The sequence below is a fragment of the Artemia franciscana genome, chromosome 11 (assembly GCF_032884065.1).
Source record: "Artemia franciscana chromosome 11, ASM3288406v1, whole genome shotgun sequence".
Lineage (NCBI taxonomy): Eukaryota > Metazoa > Arthropoda > Branchiopoda > Anostraca > Artemiidae > Artemia > Artemia franciscana.
This window is the reverse complement of record NC_088873.1, coordinates 25,994,312-26,007,187: the sequence shown is the minus strand read 5'-3', so window position 1 is coordinate 26,007,187 and position 12,876 is coordinate 25,994,312. Positions and strand designations below refer to the sequence as shown.

Below are 12,876 nucleotides of genomic sequence, written 5' to 3'. Positions count from 1 at the left end.
AAGCAAGTTTTGAAGGAATTTCACCGTTGATAAATGGTAAATCAGTGTAGGGACGTGTAGGCTACCAGTAGCATTGTGCAATTGATTTGTGATTGTATGAGAAGCAGGAAATTTGATATTATTTAAACTAGTTCTTTATTTTCGAATTGTCAAAGCAAAAGAACTCATAACTTGTTGTTTTTGTACATGACGTATTGCCGAGGTGTGAGAGACTGTCATATCGGGTGCAGTACCAACCACTTTTTGCAAAATAAAATTGGACGGAGCAAGTTGTTGCTTTATATCAATCTCAATTGGTATAACATTGAAGTATATTAAATATCTAATGATTTATTTTTCCTACCAAGTCTAAATCTTTAGTTTTGGTATCTCTAGGTATATGTTAGTGTCAGTGTCCGTTTTGTATTCATATCCAATAGCCATACCTCTCAATTTCTTTTAGGACATTGGAGACATAAGCATGAATTGTATGTAACTTGCTAAATTTGAAAGATTTTTGCATGTGCTCATCAATGTTCCATTTATGTAGACGCTGATTTTTCTTAAGAAATTGTGTAGTACACAATTTTCATAGGATAGCCCCTCGGCTGCACTTGGTTGTTCAATGTTAGATTTTTTTACAACGACATGCAAATCTATAAATGTTGAAGTCAAATCTATGAAATAATCTTCACTGGAATAAATTTGAAAATGTACGTTTTCAGAGATCGGTTGTTGCGGATAAAATTGTTTATAGTAACACTTATCTCTTATTTCTTACTCGACTAATTTGAATTATTTCTTGTTGTCTTTCAAAATGGCCATCTAGTTAGTGTTTAAAAGCAAAACCACAAAATAATTTTGTTCTGTTTCAATTAGTATATCAATAAAGTGAGTAAATGTATCTGGGCCACGACGTGAAAATTTCTTGCAATAGTCCAGAGACGACGAATCATTTCTCATTATATCGTTAAGCATTCTCTGAGAAAATATTTTTCTTTGAGAGATAACTCTAGAAAGTCATCATCTAGAATCAAAAGTTTTGTGTATATATATATATATATATATATATATATATATATATATATATATATATATATATATATATATATATATATATATATATATATATATATATATACTAGATTCCGTCTGATTTTTTTGCTTCTCAAATTTAGTCATTTTTAATCTTGGCATGCACTCTCACTATCGATTATAAACTAACAAAGAATTATTCTGGCTAGTAACCAACTTACTCCTTTTTACAGGTTAATTCAAATCGTTGTCTTCAATATATTTTACTATGAAAAGCAAAGCTTGCAAAGCAGGACTGTTCTTCCGACTTGAATGTGCTTAATGATATTACATATCGCGCAAACATCTCGTCCCATTCTAGCGTTATCCAGCAACCCCTTGGAATTTCTGCTGCAACATTAGCCATTCCAATTCTCATTTTGTCATTACTAGCGCATTCAATATAGCGCATTCGTATCCAATATATTCGCATAAATAAATTCGTACACAATAAATTCAATAAATTCACAATAAAGTACACAATAAACTCGTATTCGTATTCAATATAGCGCATTCGTATCCAATATAGTAAAAAATATATTACTAAAGTATAATATCCTTGATTTTAACAAATTGGACACTTTCAATACTGATGCAAATCGTAAGATCCAACAAGCCATGCAAGACTACGTCACCCTCAATAAATTTCATATTCCCTGTGACGTAAGTGTACTTCACCGTTACAGTTGTTCTGCTGCAACATTAGCCAGTCCAATTCTCATTCTGTCATTACTAGCCCATTCAATATAGCGCATTCGTATTCAATATATTCGCATAAATAAATTCGTACACAATAAATTCAATAAATTCACAATAAAGTACAGAATAAATTCGTATTCGCATTCAATGTAGCGCATTCGTATCCAATATAGTAAAAAATGTATTACTAAAGAATAATATCCTTGATTTTAACAAATTGGACACTTTCAATACTGATGCAAATCGTAAGATCCAACAAGCCATGCAAGACTACGTCACCCTCAATAAATTTAATATTCCCTGTGACGTAAGTGTACTTCACCGTTACAGTTGTTCTATAGTATTGCGCAGGTGTGCGTATTAACATTTTGAGGGGGTAGTAACTCCAAATATGCACATCCTATGGCTGCTTTTAAAACCATATCGCTATCGCTACTGAAACCATATCGATACTGCTATCGCTTTTTTCTTAGGCAGTGCTACTGCACGACCTAATGAAAGGGTTTGTTGTTGACCCTCGATGTCTGATTAGCTCAAAACTTTCAAAGATGGTTTTCAGGGCGACCAGGTTCATGCATTTTGCTTGGGGTGAGGGATGCTAAAGGGCCCAGAATTGTGCCAAAACTTCTTTGCTCCTGATTAGTTGCATGTTGAATGAACTCTTACGGGACGGTTTCTAGCCTGTGATTCCCAGAATTTCCCAAGAGTATTACCTGGAACCAATGCGCCGGAATAAATCAAAAGATACAATGTTCACCTGATTTTGAAATTTTTTACTAGGTCTTAGGATAAACTTAAGGGATCAAGTTGAAGCTTTTTGGAATCAGTGGAGAGGGTGGAAGGGGTGGGGTCAAATGGATTTTAGCTTTTGAGTCGGGAGATGAGAGATAAATCCATACACTACGTTTATCCTGGTAATTAAATCAAAAAGTTAAAAAGATTAAAATTATGGTAATGGCCATTACAGTCCCTTTTGACAGTGCTAATCTCTATTTCATAGCCCTTCTATCAGTAAGTGTGACGGAGGACTGGGGACCAGCCATCCTGTGCTTTCACACATCCTTCCTGTTTACCTTCCTCAGATTTCTCCAGGTACTCACTGGTACCTGGTTCGAAAGTGTCTGAGCTAACAGAATCACACCCCTGAACCCTGTTCTAAACTAACACAGCATGTCTTTAATATTTTGGGAATTGAAATGGGCAACTGAAATAGGAAACTGAAGGTTCTAGTGCTCTTATTAATAGTCTGAAGTTATATGATACAACCAGTCCTCCTCTTGTCTCGTTTTTTCTGCCTCTCCTCTCCTAAGTGACTCAAGACATCTGATAAAAATTTCTGATAACCCTTTCGTTCAAAATAGAGCGTAAGTTCACTAAATATGGCTTCGGGGATGATATAATTCCCGCACCTCCTGAGGGAAACGCCGTAAATTACACAAGTCGGTTTTTCTTTCTTTTATATTTTATTTTGGATCTTGCTTGTGGGATCGAGTTGAAATTTTTAGGGATTCTGTCAAATTTTGACTTGGGGAAGCGGTTAGAGATAAATCAAAAGATACATTGTGTTTTCAGGTGCTATGGTGAAAAGGAAGGGAGCTAGGGCAAGGAGACTTCAAATTCTTACATTGTGAAAAGAGGAAAGGGTCAACAATGTTTGTTTCATATCCACCGAAACGTTTTTGTACTATAAACTGGTATGAGACCTATAATCTTCGCAGAGCTAAGTAGCGTTGTAAATAAAACACTACAATCTGTTAATCAAGATCATGAAATGACATGTCTGTAATATTTAAGGAACAGTTTGAGTTGTCAATTTTGAAATTTCAAGGAGTGTTAGAGGGAAGCATATAGTCTTTGAAGTGTGGCTTAGGGGAGACGGTAAAGATAAATCGAACGATATCCAGGCTATCGGAACGCCATATCCACAATATTTAGGGAACAGATTGAGGGGTGGAGTTTATACTTCAGTTAATATTGGGAAGAAAGATGATGGCGCAGATGGACTTTCAATTTTGTGTCAGGGGCGGAAGAAGAGTAAGAAGTTATGTCCTCTGATCCAGCTGAACGTTTTTCAGTATGAATAAATTTGGGAATTAAAATCAATCAGGTTTTAGCCGTGAGGTAAGTTGAAAGGCAACATTTGTTAGAATTTTATCAAAACGGCGTAATTCCGATATATTTTGAATTACTTGGAGCATTCTTGAAGGGCATGAGCAGGGAAATTTGTTTTTTTCTTCCATCCACCTAACATTTTCACACTATAAACCTGTGTAAGACATACAATTCATTTAAGGTTAGGTAGCGAGGTAACTTAAAAGGAACTAGGTGTTGTCAAGTGATTAAAATTGCAGTGTCCTGGGATGGGCCTGTGGTATTAATTTGAAAGATTTAGATAGTGTAATCACAGGAATAAGCGGATATGGAATTTTGGTTTGGGGTAGGGGACAGAGGGTAAAAATTTAAAGCTTTAGTCTTTAACCTATTTCAAATTTGCCCTGTTTTTCCCCTGTTTGACTAGAATCTATCCCCCTAGAATATATTTAGTATCGATGCAGATACTAAACAAAAAGCAGATACAAGAACAAAAAGAAGCCATCTCCACCCCGGTTATGAAAATAGCCGGCTTTCAGTAACTCAAGAAAAGCTTGGGGGATCAATTCGGAATTTTCGAAGGATGTTAGGGAGGATTTATCTTATCGACTTTTATAAATTATTTTCTGAATTCTGGTTCGAAAGCTGCTTTTACATTTTTTATTGCTTTTTATATATTTTGTGAGCTTATGATTGTGGGGATCATGCTGAAATTAGAAACTTTAATTGAAGAGGACAGTTATTGCTGACTTTTTTTGTGGGGAGAAGAGGGTCCAAGGGGTGACAAAACCACTCTTATTTGTGCGCATCATTTTAAGTGTTTACCATTTAAGTTTTCATCGCGTTCATTTTTAGTTCAGAAACATTCACCATTGTATTTTCTGGTTGTTCTAGCTTATATGTTTTATCATTCCCAGTGTCTCAATCCCATCTGACTCGAATAATATTAGTGAAACACTTTGTTTCAATGTAGCACTATTAGCCTGTTTTTGAAAAAAAAAGACCCAAATATTTTATCGAACTGCCGAAGTCTTTGCCATAAGGAGAAAATGTTAATTTCAGCCCAGTTTTTGGTATCAAAATCAATGCGGCCATTTTTTCAATTATTGCTTTAGCTGATGTCTATAGGCCCTATTTGTATGTCTTGTACGTTTTGAGCTGGTGAGAAATAAAAAAAAATCTTTTGCGGCCAAAATTTGTTTTTCTTCATAGATGTTCACTTGCCTCTAGGACTTGGGAGGTAATTTTCAAGCCAACTGACGCGCAAAACTAATGGACCTTTTTCAACATGTCTGTAATCTATAATTTACTCTACATGGAATAGTCAGTAGCTTCTTTTGGTAGATACGCTCCTGCCAGAACAGCAAAAAAAAACTATGTGACCCATTTTTAGGCCAAGCAATTTTTCCGATACTTTTCTGTGCACTTGGGTCCCCTTACTGATATAAATTTTCAGCGTCTACAAATTGAAAAAAAAGAAGAAATTGAGTATTTGTCAAGTACCAATTTTTGGCTTCCATTGGTCTGACAACTTACGATTATAAGTTTTAAGCTGACAGTCCACTTTACGGGAATCGTACCCACTGCCTAAGAATCTTTTTACCCTGGTCGATATGAATGTAGATCAAATTGCTCGAAAAAGTTTTTTACTCTATTTTGGGTTTTGTTTTGTTTATTTTTTTTAATACATTTTGTTCAATGACCCACGAATAGTTTTGAACCCAATCGAAAAATTGTTGGCCTATTTTCAAGTGTCATGTATTCAAGCATACTGTTTCTACTGTAAGTTTATTTAGTAGAGGGACTTCAGTTGTAAATTTGAAGCTGTTCAGAGAAAAAAAATTGTGTCCTATTTTGAGCCCCTTTTCAGATGTACTGGTATTACTCTTTGTTTTCCAGCTTGTGGCACCTTTGTTCAAAGGCTTCAAGAATAAATTTCAAAACAAATAAAAAGTTTCTAATGCCTCACTTTATGACGCCCATACCCCAACCAGTTTTTTGAGTATTAATGTACCTTTGTCCTAAGAACTCACAAATGCAAGATGAAATCCATTTTGGAACAAAATTTGGCCCATTTTCTTGAGCTTATGGTCCCAACCTAAAAACATCTTTGTGCACTAGAATTCCCCTCGCCCCAAATACTTGCCAATGAAAGCTTCAAGCTGGGTATAAAATAGTTATGGCCCTTATTTGGGCCTATTTGCGGGTTAACCAATTCTTTTTCATTGCTTTTACCATTTCATTTACCATTTACCATATTACCACTTTAATTTCTTTGCACAACTGGATTTAAGGACAAACGTGTTAAGTTAAAAGCTAAGTGATGGCCCTTTTTTGTGGGGTCATTGCCACTAACTTAATTTAATTTTGTGCATTAGGTTTCTCTTGACCCTAGTATTTACGAATTAAAGTCGCCCTACTGTCAGATAACCTTGTCTCTCTTTTCATTTTTCGTTTTGTTTATTTAGGTGCGTAAAGTATTAAGGATGCGAGTTTCAAGTTGATAAAAAAATTCTTTTTTTTCATCTCCTTTTTTGGGGCTGCTTTCCCAAAACTGCTTTTTTGTGTGTGTCAGAGTGCCCTTAGCCCAAAATCTTAAGGGTGTAAGTTCTCCTTCTGTTTCGGAAAACTGTTTTTGGTCCTTTTTCGAAAATGATGGTTTTGCTTTGTGGGCTTGGGCCTCCTGGGCTCAAGGGCTTCCAGCTATATGTTTCAAGTCAATGAAAAAGCCAATCAGTTTGTATGTCTATTTGCGGGAGTATACATTTACATGACAAAAAAGGTTGTATGCAAACTCGACACTTGTTAGCCATTAAGAGAGACGTTAGTACTGGTTGCATTGTGTCAGCGAGCCCTAGCAACCAGTTCCAGGTCTCTAGCAACCATAGGTACTATTGATTTTTTTCAAGACGTTATTACGCACAGCAGGATCCTACGTAACAGGAGTTGCTTGTTTGCCTATGCAAATGTTTTCTTCAAGATATTGGTATTGATTACGTAGACCTGGGTGTTACGTAATACTATAGGGAGTTGCTAGTTACGTAACTAATCTCGTGTGATTTGTTATATTTATTGAGGATGACGATATCTTGTGTGACTTGTTTACCTAGAGTTCATGAGCCGCTAGTCAAGTGAAAAACCCCGCTTATAACTGAGGAAAGCACACAAGTGGATGTTACAAGAGTTAATGGAGATACAAGAGTTTTTTATTAAACAGAAAATATTCTAAGGAGCACTAAGTAAAGAATAAACCACACGGAATCAGGCAACAGAGTCTCTCAAACCCCGTAAAGCTCTTTTAGTAGATGAAAGGTTTATTTATTTAACAAAAAATCATCGTTGTTTAATGAGCACCAAGTAAAGAAAGAACCACACAGAATCAGGCAACAGTTTCTCTAAAACCCCCTAAAGCTCTTTCAAAAGATGCAAGAATTATGGATTTTTTCAAAAAATCTTTGTTTGTCAATGAACACTAAGTAAAGCACAAACCACGCGGAATCAGGTAACAGAGTCTCTCAAGCCCCGTAAAGCTCTTTTAAAAGATAATAGAATTATTTATTTTAAAAAATCTTTGTTTTATAATTAGCACCAAGTAAGGACATTGATGTTCGGAAATCGAAAGAAAATATACAAATCAACATTTCAAACTGTGGTTTTGGTCAAAACGAGATGGAAATACAATGATATAACATTCACTTGATGTAACAATAATATGCTCCTAAACATTTTGCCTCCAGTCTATTTTCTCCCTTCCATGTGAATTATTTTTGGACATATAAGACATACGATTCATAGCTTATGGATCCAGAAACTGTGTAGAGAATTCCCCGAGTGGGAAATACCCTATCACATAGAATCTATTCCCAAGAACATAATATTAGGAGCGATTTGTTGGCTTAGTTATCTAACGCGCCACTACATTGGGGGAATCTCTGGTTTTATGCTCGATTCCTAGAGTGGATAAAAATCTTTGATGACGGATTATAAAGACTTCCTGAATGAAAACACATCTTTCACAAGCGGTTCGGGGAATTTTTTGAGGATAAAAAGACTTTGAAGAAAAAAATCTCGAAGAAAATTTCCCGAAGAAAAAATCTTGAAGAAAATAAGGAAAAATCTTGATGAATAATAAATCTGAAGAAAAAACAAATTGAAGAAAAAATCTGGAAGAAAAGAAATAATTCCAAGAAAATTTTTTAAAGAAAAATCTTGAAGAAAAAGAAATATTGAAGAAAAAAAAATTGAAACAAAACAAATCTCGAAGGAAAAAAAACATGTCCTAACATATTACGTAACATCCACTTGTGCGCCATTTTCAGGTACAAGCGGGGATTCCCCACTCGACTAGTGGCCAGTGAGCTCTAACAAAACAATTCGCGCGAGACTATGTCATCCTCAATAGATTTAATAAGTCACGCGAGATTAGCTACGTAACAAGCAACTTCTTATACTATTACGTAACATATAGGTCTACATAATCAATACCAATGTCTTATTGCATAGATAAACAAGCAGCTCCTATTATGTAAGAACCTGGTGCGCTTAATAATGCCTTGAAAAAAAATCAATAGCACCTGCTGGTTGTTTAAAATCTGGAACTGGTTGCTAGGGCACACTGCCTTCAAATCCACAATCTCCCTAATGCACCCACTACTGACCTTACTTTTACAGTCAAAGAATGTCAACCAGAATTTTTGGAATTTTTTATTTCGAACAGCAGCTCGATTATCTGCTCGAAACAGAAGAGCAAATAGAAACTAGTGTAACGGGGTCGAACCAGTAGTTGAACTGAGTCGGTCACAGGCAGGCTACTCAGTGGGTCTCTTTCCCTGAATAGGTTTCCACACATCCTTCCGCATAAACCGAGCAAGGTTTAAAGATCCTCAATGCCGTGTGAGAAGACAACGCGTAATTCCCATAACAAGGATAAGCAAATAAAAACAAAAGCTAAGAGCTCATATGGCACTTGTGACAAGGTTGGAAGAGCCAAGAGCTCATATGGCAAGATTTCTAGCAAAATTATAAGAATCAATAGATTGATTTAAAAGGAAAATCAGAGGCTTAATGCCGGTCGGGATTTAAAATAAGAGTTCTGAGACACGAGGTCCTTCTAAATATCAAAACTCATTAAGATCTGATCACCCACTCGTAAGTTAAAAATGCATTATTTTTTTCTAATTTTACCTCTCCCTTCAGCCCCCCAGACGGTCGAATCGGGGAAAACGACTTCATCAAGTCAGCTTTTGCAGGTCCACGACACGCCTACCAATTTTCATCGTCCTAACACGTCCAGAAGAACCGAACTCGCCAACGCACTGGACCCCCCTAACTCCGCCAAAGAGAGTAAATCCAGTCCGGTTACGTCAATAATGTATCTACGACATTTGCTTATTCCACCCACCTAGTTTGATTCCGACCTCTCCACTGTAAGCATTTTCCAAGATTTCAAGTTTTCTCCTCCAACTCCCCCAATATGACAGATCTGGTCGGGATTTAAAATAAGAGCTTTGAGACATCTTCTAAATATCAAATATCGTTCCTTCTAAATATCAAACTTCATTAAGATCCGGTGACCCATTCGTAAGTAACAAATGCCTCATTTTTTTCAATTTTTCCTCTCCCTCCATTCCCCCAGATGGTCGAATCAGGGAAACGACTGTTATCAAGTCAATTTGTGCAGGTCCCTGACACGCCTACCAATTTTCATCGTCCTAGCACGTCCAAAAGCACACAACTAGCCATAGCACTGGAAATCCCTCTCCAACTCCCCCAAAGAGAGCGGATCCATTCCATTTATGTCCGTCACATATCTAGAACCTGTGCTTATTCTTCCCATCAAGTTTCATACCGATCTCTCAACTCTAAGTGTTTTCCAAGATTTCCAGTTTCCAAAATTTCTGTTTCCCCCTCCAACCCCCATGTCCCTGGATAAAATTACAATTAAAAATGGAGCATCTGTGACATGATCTTTCTATATATCAAGTTTTATTAAGATCCTATCATCCATTCGTAAGATAAAGATATCTCAATTTTCACGTTTTCCAAGATTTCCGGTTTCCCCGTCCAGTTTCCCCCAGTTTCATTGGATCTGGTCGGGATTTGAAATAAGAGCTTCGAAGCACAAGATCCTTTTAAATATCAAATTTTATTAATATCTGATCACCCGTTCGCAAGTTATAAATATCTCATTCATTTCTAATTTTTCGGGAGCCCCCCCAACTCCCAAAAAGAGAGTGGATTCAGTTATATCAGTCACATATCTTACACTTTTGCTTATTCGTCCCACCAAGTTTACTCCTGATCTCTCCACTCTAAGCTTTTTCCAAGATTCCCGGTCCCCCCTCCAACTCCGCCCAATGACACTGAATCCAGTCAGGATTTAAAATAAGAGATCTGAGTTACGAGGTCCTTCTAAATAAGAAATTTCCTTAGGATCTGATCACTCCTTCGTAAGTTAAAAATACCTCATTTTTTCTAATTTTTCAGAATTAACCCTCCCCCACCTCCCCCAATGAGAGTGGATATGTTCCTGTTATATCAATCACGTAGCTAAGACTTTTGCCTGTTTTTTCACCAAGTTTCATCCCGATCCCTCCACTCTAAGCGTTTTCCAAGATTTTAGTTTTCCCCTCCAACTCCCCCAATGTCACCGAATCCGGTCGAGATTTTAAATAAGATTTCTGAGACACAATATCATTCTAAATATCAAATTCCATTGAGATTCGATCATCCCTTCGTAAGTTAAAAATTCCTCATTTTTTTTAATTTTTCCAAATTAACCGTCCCCCATCTCCCCCCCCCCAGATGGTCGAATCGGGAAGAAGTTTATTTCTAATTTAATCTGGTCTGGTCCCTGATATGCCTGCCAAATTTCATCGTTCTAGCTTATCTGGAAGTGCCTAAACTAGTAAAACCGGGACAGACAGACCGACAAACAGGCGGACCGACAGAATTTGCGATCGCTATATGTCACTTGGTAAATACCAAGTGCCATGACTATATACAAATGGAATCAAAACCATTCAGCTAAACAATGTTATGATTGCACAATCTTCGTATTTGAATTCTTAGTAAAATTCTAATGAATATTCATGAATTTAACCGATTCTAAGGTAAAATGCTAAACATTGATAGAATTATTTTATTTTGTCAAAGCAAACAAAATTTAAACAAGTTTTTTCCCCCGTTGCATTAGATATTCCCATTACATTTTAATCTATATGCTATTTTTAGTATGATGCCGTGTTTTTAATCTTTCTAGAACGGTCAAAGACTTCACCAGCATTTTCAAAATATTTTGAAGCCCGGATCTGACAATAGTTCAAGATTAACGCTTATCAATTCTGCGAAAATTGCGTTGGACGAGATCAGTCAAAAAATAGACAAGAATACAAATTCAATCTACAATGGGAATTTTAGTTGCATCTTTGAACAGCCTATAGAAACTTCTATAAGAGTAAGTGCATCAACGTTTTCTCATTAATTTTAGGTTAAATTGTTTTTTCTTTGAATAAAAGAAGGCTTTAAAATGTGTTCTTGAGGTAAGCAAAATTTGCTATTACAACCGGGCTCTGTTTTTACTATTTCTTCTACATCAAAATTTTCAGTGTTTCCCGAGTACTTGAGGATGATTAGAAAAATCTTAGATTAGTACAGTACAGTGTGTGTGTAAGATGGTCAGACACGTTTCTGGCTTCTGCATCGTCAACTCCAGATCAAGAAGACATCTTATGCTAAATTTCTCAATGCAACGGGCTTTGGACTCTTCAAGTCAAAACGCTAACAATATAGGCACCGTCTTCGAAGCAGCAAATGTTATCAGCGCACTTGAGCACAGAGTTCCAATCTTCTTGGGTGAAAGACGAAGATCAAGAAAAAATAATTTTGATTTGCTAGAATTTTGGACTGACTATTTCTACACTTACCTATACTTCAGTGAGAGTGCATTCATGCATCCCACAGTGCCTGCAACTTATATACTCGGTGAAAGTGCATTTAATATTTCTGGGTACTTAACGCGAAAAAAAAGCTCACAAATGACTGCAATATAGTCTTTTTATATGTTTAATCTTTTTGTATATTTGGTATCTTGTATGAATCTATGTTAGTAAATGTTCACTTTGCTCTGATAAACCTAAAACAGCTGAAACGGAAATATCTGAAACAGCTGTTTATTTTTGTGTAAAAAACAAGTCTTTCTATTTTTCGGTAAATAAAGGGATAGGCAGGAACAGATTTCCGTCTTTTCTATTTGTTTCTGTTCCATTTTTCAATTGCCGTTTTATACCGTTTCTGTTTTGGTCAAAAACCAAAATGGTGCTGATCCCGCGTATATAAATTTATTTTGTTTATTTGAACTTTCTTTTACGGTAGCTGCCTGTGGTCCTTTTATAATGGGTCTGTCAAATAAAAGGCCAGTTAAAAGTTATTGTCAGTCTCATTATTGAGTTTCGCTAATGCCATTGTCGTTATTGCTTTGGCGAATCGTCAGGATTATAAATAAGGAAAAAAATTCAAATTCAATGTCAAATAATCCATAAAAATACAATTTATATTTGCAATTACAATACAATTAAATACAAAGTATAGTCTAGACGTTCACTACTGTTTTTGTCTATCAAATTTGTTTGGCGTTTAAAGCCCCCTGCAATGACAAAGAAAAATTTGAACATTTATTGTTTTTTTTTATTTCTTGTCGGCTCTCTAAGGTTTGATTTACTGCTCGACTCGAACGAAAAGTCCCTTATCATATTTCGCTTAGTATTGTACATTTTAATGACGAATAAATCTTGTTTCATTTGCGAGCAATCTTGGAATGAATGACTGTACCATCCTAATGAAACTTTAATATCCGATAAAGGACGACTGTGCGTCCGTATGTTAAAATTATAGAAAAAGAGCTCATATTTCTTACATGTTTTATTGAAAATATGTTTTTCTAGAATTGTGTGGTTGTTGTGCGCGACCCGTTTTTGTAGCATAGACAAAAAACTTCATATGAAAAACTAGTTGGTCGGCTAGTGTCGAGACACG

At 36.0% G+C, this 12,876-nt stretch overlaps 1 protein-coding gene across 11 annotated transcripts in view; it reads left to right on the top strand.

Moving 5' to 3' along the window:
* Nucleotides 1-12,876, top strand: part of LOC136033020 (uncharacterized) — a 408,980-nt gene that overhangs the window by 261,684 nt on the left and 134,420 nt on the right. For all 11 annotated transcript variants that reach the window (XM_065713569.1, XM_065713568.1, XM_065713566.1 and 8 more), the window contains one exon: nucleotides 11,105-11,299. In XM_065713569.1, the coding sequence (XP_065569641.1) occupies nucleotides 11,105-11,299 (195 nt within the window). The remainder of the gene's footprint in view (nucleotides 1-11,104; nucleotides 11,300-12,876) is intronic.